We start from the raw sequence: 14,040 nt of genomic DNA on the forward strand, positions 1-14,040 counted from the left end.
ATTTTTAGTAGAGACGGGGTTTCACCCCGTTAGCCAGGATGGTCTCGATCTCCTGACCTCGTGATCTGCCCACCTCAGCCTCCCAAAGTACTGGGATTACAGGCATGAGCCACCACGCCCGGCCTCAAATCACTCTTACGTACAAAATTCAAAATGTCTCATCTGGTTATTCTTGCCTTTGGTTCAGGGGTTGGCAAACTTGCTCTATACAGGTCCGGTTAAACATTTTAGGCCTTGCGAGCCAGATGGTCTGTGAAAACTATTTAACTTTGCCATTGTAGCTTGAAAGCAGCCCACAGACGATATGTAAATGAATGGGTGTGGGTACCTCCCAATAAAGCTGGACTAAAATAGGCCCAGATCTCTGTTCCAGAATAAAGAAGACAAATGCAAGATCACAACCAAATGCAATGCATGAATCATGACTGGCTTCCGGTTTGAGAGATGGGGTGAAAGTGGTAGGGAGATGGATATAAAAGACATCCATCCTTGGGGATGTTGCTCTAGACCAGATGGTGAACACCTCAACCAGGGCAACTGGTGGCAGTATCAAGGGGAGACGGGAAAAGTGCGAGGTATTTAAGAGTTAAAACTGGCCGGGCGTGGTGGCTCACGCCTGTAATCCCAGCACTTTGGGAGGCCGAGGCAGGCGGATCACAAGGTCAGGAGATGGAGACCATCCTGGCTAACACGGTGAAACCCCATCTCAACTAAAAATACAAAAAATTAGCTGGGCGTGGTGGCGGGCACCTGTAGTCCCAGCTACTCGGGAGGCTGAGACAGGAGAATGGTGTGAACCTGGGAAGCAGAGCTTGCAGTGAGCCAAGATCGTGCCACTGCACTCCAGTCTGGGCAACAGCGTGACTCCACCTCAAAAAAAAAAAAAAAAGAATTAAAATCAGCAGAGTACAGTAATCCACTGGCCTGTGAGACATACAGGAGAGGGAAAAGTAAAGCATGATTTCAAGGTTTCTACACGGGTGACTGGATGAATGGGGGCGGCAACTATTTGAGCAAAGGAACGCAGAAGGAGGAAGTGGTACAGGGGCAACACAAAGAGTTCAAGTTTGGACATACTGAGTTTTGAGGGGCCCAACGTCAGCTGAAGACTTTCAGAAGAGGACCTAAAATGTGGGGAGATCTGAAACAAAGCCTTGGGAGGGAAAAAAAAGGTTTGCATTTGACATTCAGAAGATCAGTGACTTCAGCAATAGAGTTATTTTAGTCAAGCGAGCAGAAGCCAGATTATGAGAGACTGATGTAATATATTAAAGACTGCAAGTACAGACTATTCCTTCAATAACACTGAAAGGGGGGAGGGAGAAATTCTGTAATAGCCTCAAAAGAGTATGGGGATTTTGCCAGGTGTGCTGGCTCAGGCCTGTAATCCCAGCAATTTGGGAGGCCAAGGCAGGCAGATAGCTTGAGCTCAGGAGTTCAAGACCAGCCTGGGCAACATGGCAAAACCCCATCTCTACAAAACACAAAAATTAGCCAGGCGTGGTGGTGAACGCCTGTAGTCCCAGCTACTCAGGGAGACTCACTGAGGTGGGAGGATTACTTGAGCTGGGAGGTTGAGGCTGTAGTGAGCCGTGTTCATGCCACTGCACTCCAGCCTGGGTGACAAAGTGAGACCCTGTCTCCTCCAAAAAAAAAAAAAAAAAAAAAAAAGAGTATGGAGGCTTAACAAAATTTTTTTTAAGGATAGAGAAGATCTGAGTTTGTTTATCATCCAAGGGGAAGGTGCAAGTTGCAAGCAAGTAGTAGAAGTTGCAAGACAGCAAGGATGTACACCGTGCTAAAAGCCCAATGCAAGAGCACAGATGGATGGGGATGGATAGCATTTTAACCTTTAAACATCTCCAGAAACTTTAATGTTAACACTTTTGGTTAAAACATCCCAATTATTGGTCATTCACCATTATGCCTCAAATGTCTTTTTCTTTAAAAAAATAACTATTTCAAACACAGAAAAGGCCATAGAAGAGTAATATAAAATACACCCATACACCTTAAGAAATACATTACTAATATGGCAGGAAAAACTCGTAGGTATTCTCTCTTTCCTTCCCCAGTGGGTATACCAGTGGTAATCACTCATGTAAATCTTTGTATCTTACTACATTTGAATTCATCCCCTAAGCAATACATAGTGTTCTATATGCTTTATATTTTATATAAACGCTAACATACTGTGAACAAACAAGCAGGCAATACATTCTTGGGACAACTAGCAAAAGTGTGGATATAAACTATTAGAAGACGTTGTTCTTTTACTTATGGGTGATAATGGTATTGTGGTTGTATAGGAGACTACGCTTATTCTTAGGATAATTACCTGTGGAAGTATTAAAGTTGAAGTGTCATAATGTTTGCATACTTACTTTTAAGTGGTTCAACAACAATGTGCACATGCATGCATATATGAGAGAGAGAAAGAGGTGTATCAAGTCAAGATGGGACAATGTTAACCACCACCAGTTTTGGGTGGAGGGTATATGAGTGTTCACTACATTAGTCTTCTTAACTTTTCTGTATGGATCATGTCAGGTGGATAAAAAATAGGATAGAACACTTTGACCTATAAGAACGATATTGCTCCTGTTGAGCCTAGTGGTCCCCCCAAGGCCTTCACTTTCATTACATGGTTTGTGGGCCCCCATATTCAAGAGTTATTTCACCCCTTTGGGGTCTAAGTGGTCATCTGCAAAAACGAGGTCTCAAGTCTCAATTTAAACCATCAATAAGTGTCTGAGGCACAGCCCTAAACTGGCAGCCCAGGGCTGGTCTGCAGAGTTGTCTAGTTTGACTAGCAAAGGATTCTAAAAAAATTAAAAATGAGAATGTAAAAAAGCCAAATACAAATAGATCAAACAAAGCAAAACAAAAAACCAAGCCAACATTATGTTCCCCCAATTCTGAACTACATGTAGTTCACAACAAAGAATGTTTGTGTTTCTGGGCTACTGTGCACGCTGTTCATACTATCTAGTACCTTGTTCTTCACTGGCCTCTAGGCTACTTCCTAATCTGTAAAATGGAAATGATACTATCTACTCTGTAAAAGAAGTATTAAATGAGTTAGTAGTGTGTGGGCACAGTAAGCACCCCATAAGGATTAGCCACTGTATCGTTATTAATATTAATAACTTGGTAGGAGCTGGATATACCTAACTCATAAGAGGCCTTCACTGACTCTCCTGGTCTATTTTGCAAGCTAAAGTTTCTATTACCAATCCTAGTAACACCTAGAAAGATGTTTTAATGTAAATACGTAAAATATGCTGTTAAGTGGGGATTCATATATTTTTTAAGAGACAAAAGTACAAATCTGGCTCTTCTTTGGAATGCCTTGGCTTCATCATCTGCATTTTCTAGTTGTTTTTTGAGATTGAATCCAGGCTTCAGTCAGATTGCTGCACCCTCCTCACTTCCACCTTAGCCTCCACATCAATGCAGTCCACCCTGGTAAAATTCTTTTAGAAATAGGCACGATGTTTTTCCTTCTCAGCCTCTTTTTGAAGACTTCTTCCTATGCCCACACCTGAGGCCTTCTTCTCATCTGAACCCACACCTGTAACACTTTTGATATTTTTGACTCATAGTTATTTTTGAGAAGCAAGATTCTTACACTCCTGTTGTTTCCATTCCAAAAACAGGTTCCTTTCATTTCCCCAAGTGAAAAGGCATATTTGACATATTTGCTAAATATACTATCCCACTTCACTGTTTTGTTCAGTACCATTCCACCTTGCTTAGCTCACAGCAGGTAATCCATCATTTGTTGTATAACCTCTCCCAAAGTTTTTAATGGCATTTTTCATTATGCTGATGACCAGTACATTTGCTTCCAATCTGACTTCCCACATGAACTTCAAATGACTAATTGCCTACTACTTGGCATTAAATCTAGTATGTCTAAACCAAACTCTTCTTGAAAAGTACAGGTCCTTCTATAAGAGTTATTAGGAAGATAATTTATTTGGCACCTAGATATCAGGCATTAAGCGAGTTCCTTTAATAACATGCCATGTAATTAAGTCAACATAGCAACCTTATAGGGTTGGGTACTACTGTTTTAAAGATTAGCAAACAAGGTCAGATGTGTTATGTGGCCACGCTCACACAGGTAATAAGGTGCTAGGAAATTAGGGAGTAAATATTAGCTCAGGACAATGACTTAAATTTGTATCCTTTCCAACTTAACGACTTAAATTTGTATCCTTAAATTTGTATCCTTTTCCAATGTGCCTATGCTAGAAAACTCACATTTGTGTCCTCTGCCTCATTACCAATCACATCCTGTATGTTGCCAAAGCACAGCATGGTGGTTACAAGCATAGCTTTGGAGTCAGACAGATCTTGATGTGAGTCCAGGATCTGCTACTTATTCACTGTAAAATACCATAATATATTACAACGTACAGAGTAGTTCTTGGTATATAAAAGAGAGCACAGGTGTAGAAAGTGAGTAACTACCTGGGACAGTTAGGAAAGACTGCTCAGGCACATGAAGCAATTAAGTAACCTGCTCAAGGTCACACACACTGGAATATGGGGGTGCCAAGATGTAAGGCCCCAGTCTATCTGATTCTAGACTTCCTTCTTTATCAGTATGCTATACTGCCTCTAGAAGTGTGTTCTTGTATGGGTACCTTGATTCCCCCTCAACCCTAGCACCTAATTCTCTATCTGGCTTGTGGTAAAGCTTTAAAATAGTTGGATAAATGAATGGATGGACAGACTAACAGACCATCAAAACTTTCCAGAACATGTTGAAACAAACTGGGCTTTGAGAAAACTTGTAATCACATATTAGATTTATTTTCTGCCTCACAATCACTACCAAGCTCAGAGAAGCTACTCTGAGGCAAATAACTGAATGCATTTCCTCTGTTTGAATATAATTTCCATGAGTGCCAGTCTTTTTGTGGCATGTGGTAACTGAATGAGCTTGGGCAAGTTATTTAATGTCTTGGTGTGTCAGCTGCCTCTACTGAAAGTGGAGGTAAGAACTCAGTCTCACAACGTTGTTGAAGATTAAATGCAATAATATGTATAACTGCTCAGCACATGGCCTGGGGGGAAGGGTGCTCCATTTTACCTATAGTCTTATAGTCAACTTTAGTTATAAGCTCCTTATTAAAATGGGCAGAACCTGAACGGAGAATCAGTAATTAATCATTTTAAAGTAGGTAACTTACAGGAAATATTCTAAGGTTCCCCATGCATAACTCCCTATAAAGAACTCTTATATTAAAGCCCAGATACTGATGAATACAAATACATCACCAAAAAGCTACGAATTTATCAACTTGCTATACAGCTAATGATGATAAGGTGTGAGTCTCGTAAGAAATGCCTTCTCTCACCTGACTGGTTTTTGCTGTTCTGCACCTCTCCGTTATTTTGTGGCTGTTGATTTGTTAAAGCACTGCTTTCTGACTGGCTGTTTAACACTTTAACAGCAGATCCAAGGTTTGCTGCTATAACAGGAAAATGCTGACCCCTCTTTAGAAGCTGTTTGTGTTCCTGGTGGCGAAATCGTGGAGGTACTTCACGAGGATACCGAGGCAAGGCCTGTGGCTGCTGCTGTGGCTGCTGCTGCGGCGGCTGCTGCTGCGGCTGCTGCTGTTGTTGCTGCTGCTGCTGTGGCTGCTGCTGTGGCTGCTGCTGCTGTGGCTGCTGATTGTTGGCTGTAGCTCGCTTGGCATTATTATTAGTGCTGGTTGCTGTGGAAGTGCCGTTATTAGAGTTGGCAGGCTGAGGCTGGCTTACACTGGGCTTTATCTGTTCTGGCACTAATCCCAACAAAAGAAAAGGGGTGGAAAAGATTAGCCAGTAAAGTGCACCTCCAAAGTAAGCCATCTAAATTCAAAGGCACTTAGAAAAATAATCCTAAAAAAACTAGAAGCTTTCTGTGAGCAGGGATATCCTCATTTACAGGCTCAAATTTTGTTAGGAGATGTCACTGCCAAGAGTCAAATTTCACTTCTGCTAACTACCTATCCAATAAGGGCCCAGGGACCTTTGGCCAAGACAACAACTCATGTTCACTATCTCTTTTCCCACATTACACTCTGGTCAAAGACATCACCATCGGATCATTACAAAACCAGGGAACTCACAATGACTCAAAGAACAAATGTGGCCAATCAATTTTCAGTAGTCCTAAGAGAATCCTCTATTCCTTGGCAACTGTTCTTATTCTGCCTCATTGTTAATGTGTTTGGTCTCTATTTTTCATCTTTGGAAGACAACACATGAACAACACAAGGTTAGAAAACAACCTGCTGGTTTTCTTACAAAAAGGCTAAGTTAACAATGTCTGTCTTTGCTAAAAATGTAAAATCTGAATCATATAAGATAAACTCAGAACATGGAACTAAAGACAAAGATAACATATCTATGAGATGAATCAAAATGAGATAAATAATCTGGACGCTCTATCTTAAATCTGAAAAATAAATCGGAAACTGCAAATAGTGAAATTTTTGACTCATAAAAGAGTGGAAAGAGAGAAATAAAATGGATGGAAATGCCTTAAGCCAGTGTAAGTAAACCCAGTTGGAGAAGTACAGAGATGCATGGTGTATGAGCTTTTGGTGCCAGGTTTCAACTCCAGCCCTGCCTTTACAAGCTTTGTGTCTTTGGGCAAGTTGTATAAACCTAACTGAGCCTGCTGTTTTCTCGGTAAAATGGAGATAGTACCTACACCTTGCAGAGCTATCCTAAGGTTAAATGTCTTCATGTTTATAAAACACAGAACATAAGGCTATATAAACAGTGGCTATTCGTTAATGACTGACACAATACCACCTTATACTTGGGTAGCAGTTGAATGTTTCTATGAAATCTTTTAATGTATCCTCACAGATACCACTGTCAGATAAGTGAAGTGAAACATCCCGATGTTACTGGTGAGGACACTCAGAGAAAAATCTCCATTTAAGGGTTAAGAGCTCCCACCCTGGAATTAAAACAGCCCACCATTCACCATCTGAGTTACCTCTGTGTCTTTCTCCTCTGTAAAGTAGGAACAGTCTTGGTCAAGTGCCCAGTGTGTTGTAACCACTCAGTAAACAGAAGTGAAGTTATTACTGTGTCCAAAAGAAATCTTTATCAAATGCCTACAATATATACGACAATGTCACTAAAGCCTTGGTCACCTGAGTGTACAATAGCTACCAACTTCCTCTTCCCCACTCTCAGCTCTAGCCTCCCTTCACCTAACAAACTGATCTCCCCATTTTCTTCCTTCTCTGAACATCTGGTAAATTTTGTCTGTGTCATTAATACTTTTTTAATATAATATAAGATCTTGTCCTCTTATTGTTTTTCAATGTGACTTCAATTTTTCTAAAGTAATACAAATTGTAGTTCAGGAAGAATTACAGTGAAAAATTACAAACATTCCATCTACTATTTATAATCCTTTCCATTCTTGACGCTCACTGACGAGTCTCTTACTGATAATTGGGGCAAAGTGCTTTCTAGTCTTAATTATGGGTGAAAATTTTGTCTCCCAGACAATATAATGCTTCTAATACGTAACAATAATGTATATTCCTTTGTGTGCCTCATGCAGTAATAAGCAGATACTGGCTATCAAAAACACTTCATGAGGACAATATGGCACTAGAATATTCTAAAGTACCTCTGAAACCTAAGGAAGAAAAAGTACAGGCAGCCCTCCACATCCATGTGTGCCCCACCCACAGATTCAACCAATCATGGATCAAAAATACTAAGCAAACAAACAAACCAAAAATAAAAATACAAATAAAAACCAATGCAACTATTTACACAGCATTTACATTATATTTAGTATTATAAGCAGTCTAGAGATGATTCAAAGTATATAGAAGAATGTGTCTAGGTTATATGCAAATACTACACCATTTTATATAAGGGACTTGAACATCCATGAATTTTGGTATCTGTTGGGGGTCCTGGAACCAATGCATCACAGATACCAAGGGACAACTGTATATGTAACATATAAGGAACATAAAAATGCTGACTCAGCTTTTACATGCTTAGTACTGGACTCAGCGTGGCATTTGGCAACTGAATATCAACTTACGGTGGCAGCTACCTGCTGCTGTAATACAGGTTTGTTGCCACTTCATTACTTTAAAAATCTAAACATTAAAAAAAAAAAGTGACAATTTTAGGTCCAAACAAGGTGTGTGAGAAAGGAGCAGGAAGATGCTTTTTATTTATCAAAGAACCAGAAGATAACCTATATACAAAAACTGAATGATCTATATGAAGGCATGAACTCAAGTAACTGCTGTACTTCTGATCAGTAAAGTACCACGTGGAATACAAAGCTGAGACAGGTATTCATTTCTGGGGCCAGAAAACTTCATTAAAACCAGTAAAGACATCAAGACAATGTAACTACTGATTATTAAATGAAGCTAATCTGAAGTACAATCTTAGATACAAAATAAGACATAGAAGTAATGAGTGCAGAAGGAGTAAACAGTGAACATAGGTGGGGGTTGCTAGGTAACAAATACCAATACTAACACTGGCTATGGTGTATGTGTAGTTAAAATGTTAAGTTAATTATGTTCATAATCACCCAAACCATTGGAAGGGGGGAAAAAGGAAAATTAGAAAACTTCATCTATTCAATGGACATGGAAAATGGAATTTTAAAAAATTTCAAAGTTCTGGTTAATGCAAACTAGGATGCTAAATAGAGGCCCTCAAATATCTGTGTCACAATAAATGTGAATGGGTTAAGTTCACTTGTTAAAAGATAAAGCCTCTTAAACTAAGAAAGGAAAAACAAACTTAATATACTTTGCAAAAAGCACTCCTAAAACAAAACAATGCAGCAAGGTTAAAAAAAAAAAAAGTAGAGAGGAAGATACACAACCAAGAAAGGCTAAGAAAATTAAAATGAAAACAATATTGATAACAGACAAAATTCAAAGAGAAAAGCATTATAAAGGATAAGACAAATTTCATATTCATAATAAAAGAAACAACTAAAAAGATACGAGCAATTAAGTACTTTTATATGCCAAGCCTCATAATACCAAAACATGTAAAATAAATGGAGACAGAGAAAACTGGAAAAAAGCAAAACCATGTATCTTGAAAACAGGTAACATCTTTTTGACAAATACCCATGAAACAATCATAGGTTAACATGCATGCATGCACGTACACGTGTGCACACACACACGCACATACATGCCATACAGCAGCAAAGAAAACATCAATAAATTGCAAAGGCTAGAAATAATACAGTGGCTATTTCTGGATTACAATGCAATCAATGCAGTCACTAAAATGATAAAACTAGCAAATAAAAATCTGCCTTAAATAAATTTCAACTGCATAACACAAATTTTGCAGCTAAAAACAGAAAAGAAAAAGAAGAAAAAAGCACATTTCAAGATGAAGAAGAAATAAACACTAAATTACAGGGTTATCAGAAAATAATACTGAAAACACTGCATACAATACATTTTAAGATCCAGCTAAACCAGTGCACAAAAAAAAAATTCATAGCCTTATTTCCAACAAGAACATAATGCATCCAACTCAAGAAGGGGGAAAACACCTGCACACACTAAAGTAAAGGAAATAGAAAGATGGAATTAGTAAATATAAAAGAGAGATCAATAACTTTTAAAGTAAATCTATATAATCCAAGGCATGCTTCTATGAAAAAGAATAACTTTATTTAAAAAAATGAAAATGGAAAAAAATAACCTTCTGCAATTAATATATTTATGTTCAAGTCTATAAATAGTTTGAAAAGCTGGAGGAGGGAGTAATTTAACACTGACCATAGAAGAGGCAGGAAATCTAAATAGATTAACTAGTTTACATAGAAGAAATAAGATAAATTTATGAAAGTGTCCATCAGGATCAGATAATTTCCCTGATGAATACTACCATACTTTTTCTTTTTCACTAGTGTATACTTGTTTTTGGAGACAAGAGTCTCGTTCAGGCTGGAGTGCTGTGGTGCAACCTTGGCTTACTACAACCTCCACCTCCCCGGTTCAAGTGATTCTCATGCCTCAGCCTGAGGAGAAGCTGGAATTACAGGTGTGTGCCACCAGCCCTGGGTAATTTTTCTATTTTTAATAGAGATGGGGTTTTGCTATTGGCTAGGCTGGTCTTGGACTCCTGATCTCAGGTGATCCTCCTGCCTTGGCCTCCCAAAGTGCTGGGAGCCACTGCACATGGCCTTTAATAGTGGTTTTTTTTTTTTTTTTTAGACAGGGTTTCGCACTTGTTGCCCAGGCTGGAGCGCAATGGCGCGATCTTGGCTCACTGCAACCTCTGTCTGCCTCCCGCAAGACCTTGTTTCAAAAAAAGAAAAAAGAAAAAGAAAAAGAAACATGTATCTCTAAATCTAATCGCATTTAAATTATTGCAGAGCACAGTAAAAGATGGAGCACCAACATAACACTGTTACCAATAAGTCAGGCTAAATTTTGGTCATCCCAAACAATGGGAATAAAAACAAGAGATATAAATAGCACTGGGAATGAAAAAGACACAAATTCAAACGTGGAGATTATCAAAAGACAAGAAAATACTATATACAATCTATCCCAGTAAAACAAAACCCAACTAAATTGAACTATGTTGTACAACAGGGGTTGGCAAGTTCTTTCTGTAAAGATGAGAGAGTAAATATTTTGGGCTTTGCAGACCACAGAATCTGTGACAACTACTCAACTCTGCCAGTGTAGCACCAGAGCAGTCATAGACAACAGGTAAATGCAAACAAATAGATGTGACTATATTCCATAACACTGCATATGCAAAAGCAGGCAGTGGGCCAGATTTCACTTGCAGACTGTAGTTTTTCAAACTCTGCTTTATCAAATATAATTTACCAAAATAAGCTTACAGAGGAATAGAAGGTCCTACAGTATAACAGCAGAAACTCTGAAAGGGTCTCCCAAGATTTATCCCTCCAAAACACACCAGGAATACAAAAACAAAAAAGCCAGGCACAGCAGCACACGCCTGTAGTCCTGAGGCAGGAGGATCGCTTGAGCCAAAAAGTTCAAGTCAGGCATGGGCAACATGGTAAGGCCCCAACTCCTGAATGAACGAATGAGTAACACAACACAACACAACACAACACAACACAACACAACACAACACAACACGCACCAGGCTCAGATAACTTTACAGGGGGTGTGTGTGGATGGGTGTGTATCCTCAAGGAACATGTAATATTAATCTTACCTAAACTGTCCCAGGACAAGAAGCATAGGTTCAAAAGACTGGATGGATTCAAATCTCAGCTCTGCAACTTACTAGCTATATGACCATGTGGCAAGGCACTTAACCACACTGCGTCTGCTGACTCACATCTCAAATGTTTTGATCTCAAGGTCCTTTATACTCTGAAACACTGAGAACTCCAAAAGGTTTCCTTTGTGTGTGTTGCATATACATTTACCATAATAAAAGTTTAAACAAATATTTTAAGTGAGTTAAAAATAAATTCATTACATATGAACATAGATACATTTTAAAAAATTATTGTATTTTCCAGAACAAAATTAGTGAGAAGCATGGCACTGTTTAACATTTCTGTAAGTCTCTCTAACATCTGGCTTAACTGAAGGCAGGTGGATTATCACATATGCGCCTGCATCCAATTTGTTATGATATCCCACACTGTGTCACCTGTGGAAAACTCCAATACATACTCATAATAAAAGTGAAACAGGCAAATAAAGTCTTCCTGTTATTATGAAAATTGATTTGACCTCATGGATCTCATGAAAGAGTTTTGGTGAGCCTCCTAGGGATCCTGTCCTCAGGTAAACTTCGAGAACCACTGCTACAGAATATGCACACACGGGATGCAACTGAATATATGGTTCTGGAGTTCAAAAAAGTTTGGATTGAAAATATGGATTTAAGATTCAACATACAGGTGAGAAAAGAGTTGTAGAGGAAGAAATGACAAAACCTAAAGAATGGGTTTAAGCAGCAGACAGAAGGAGGGAAGTAAAGGCAAGAATAAGTCATAACGGCCAGAGTGACGGGAGAGAAACTTCATTTTAGGTAATGGCTCAACTATCTATGTAGTTACTCAAGCAGGAATTTCTTCCTCAATTTCTCCCTATTCCCCTGTATCTAGTCAGTCAACAGGCCCAACAGATTACCTCAAATTCAAATGCATCTTGTGTCTCCAACACCACTCAACAATTGATTTAGGCCCTCAACAATTCACTCTCACAAAAACCTCCTAATGGGACTGCCGGCCTGGCTCAAGTCTTGATCCCTGCCCCACCCACTTTCACGCATCCCAAAATCTATCATCTACCTGCCCCAAGTTATCTGTATCATAAAACCACTTTTGGAACTCCTTTCTAAACTCCTTGGCACGGCCCCTCTCTACCTTTTTCCAGATTCATATCCTGCTATGTCCACACTCATTGCATTCTCTTCTACCACACCAAATACTTGCAATTCCCCAAAACATATCACGTTCTTTCATGCTATTTCTTTTGCCCAAAATGCCTTGATACCTTTCTTGCAAATATTTTTGTCCATTTTGCCTAGGAAACAACTAATCTCCCCCACCCCCAGACTGGGCATATCTTAGAAGCATGTTATGACAACCAGATTGCCCTCCTCTATTCTGATGAAACTCTTACAAATCCCTTACAATGCAGTCAATGTGCTCTGCAAGTGCTGCTTTCTTATTTCTCCTTCACTTTATCACTAGCATTTCCTGAACCAAGCAAAGCAAATGCTGGTTGAATGAATAATCCAGGAATTGCCAAGCATACACAAAGTGACTGGATCTATACAAAACAAGATAGAACAATACTGAGGATTAAACACTGTGGAATATCAACATTCAAGAGGTGGAATAAGGAAGAACCAGTAAAGAAAAGAGAAAGAATGATCAAGAGGAAGAGTAAGAATGATGGTCACTGGTTAGTATGCTGCTGAACGCATCAATAGTTTTAAATAAATCTCTGCTCTAAAAAACACCTACAGCCAGCATGGTGAGAGCAGGACAAGTCCAGCCACTGAGATCATTAATGTGAGAAGCTTCTCTAATTAGCCATGAGACTGCCCTGGTCCATATCAAAAAAGATTTTAATGGAAAAGAGTTTCATTTAGCTAGGATAAAACATAGTTATCTAGTAAAGAGCTGTATTTTTAGGGTTTTTTTTTTTTTTTTTTTTTTTTTGTCATACTGTGACCCCACCCACCTATTTCAGTTTTAAAGAAATGGGAACAAAATTTTAACTGGTCCAAAAATGAACAAGTTAAACTTTTAAGAATGGAAAAATTATCTATTCAAATCATTCACCCTACCTTTTCCTAGTCTGTGTTCCAAATCAGGACTCCCCACTTTGTGAAATAATGAAATGAACCAATAAGACAAATAAATTAATTTTTGCTAAGCTTTGCTATTCTACAAGCTTTCTTGATATTTCTTATATAAAAACATATCATTCTGTAAGTCTAAAACTGTTTTAAAAAATAGCCTCTTAATTGAAAAAAAATAGCAATTGTCTTATATTCACATGAAAACCCAATAGACAATATAACCAAAGTTCTAAATATACCAAGTTCTAAATTTGTAATACCATTTTAATTAATACTTCTTTAAATGTTTAAAATACTTTATGTCTCCTTAATAAATTGATTTCAGAAAATATTTAATGAACTTCACTTTGACTGTCTACAAGTTTAACAGAAAGAATTTAAATGTGGACCAGCCAACAATCATCTACCAATCCCCAAAACATCAATTTCCATGCCTTAATACCTCAAGCCCTTACATTATTCCTATCTGTCAAAGTCTACTATTTAACTTTGTATAATAGTTTTCATATTGGCTACATGGTAAATCTTCTAAAATACTGGCAGAAATACAGTACACAAAATGCTGCTTTAACACATGATGTCACTTTAAGAGACTGGAGTGCTAAGTTGACCTCTAGAAAATATAACTTAGTGAACACCTATAAAATATAAAGTGTTTTTTAATACTTCTCTTGGCAAACTTTAAAT

The 14,040-nt window shown here is 38.4% G+C and overlaps 1 protein-coding gene across 26 annotated transcripts in view; it reads right to left on the minus strand.

Annotated features, from left to right (window-relative positions):
* The window catches only part of TNRC6A (trinucleotide repeat containing adaptor 6A), a 218,559-nt gene that overhangs the window by 43,302 nt on the left and 161,217 nt on the right, over positions 1 to 14,040 (minus strand). For 23 of the 26 annotated variants that reach the window (XR_010114241.1, XM_055299145.1, XM_063612042.1 and 20 more), the window contains one exon: positions 5,373 to 5,801. The exons of 2 other annotated variants lie outside the window; for them this stretch is intronic. Coding sequence is in view for 21 of the 24 variants with exons in the window: in XM_055299145.1 (XP_055155120.1) it covers positions 5,373 to 5,801 (429 nt within the window). In the remaining 3 variants the exon portion in view is untranslated. Of the gene's footprint in view, positions 1 to 5,372; positions 5,802 to 7,009; positions 7,829 to 14,040 lie in introns of those variants that run through there. One more of the 26 variants, XM_063612060.1, reaches the window with a different exon arrangement.

Source organism: Symphalangus syndactylus, chromosome 11 (genome assembly GCF_028878055.3).
Source record: "Symphalangus syndactylus isolate Jambi chromosome 11, NHGRI_mSymSyn1-v2.1_pri, whole genome shotgun sequence".
NCBI classification, from domain to species: Eukaryota; Metazoa; Chordata; class Mammalia; order Primates; family Hylobatidae; genus Symphalangus; species Symphalangus syndactylus.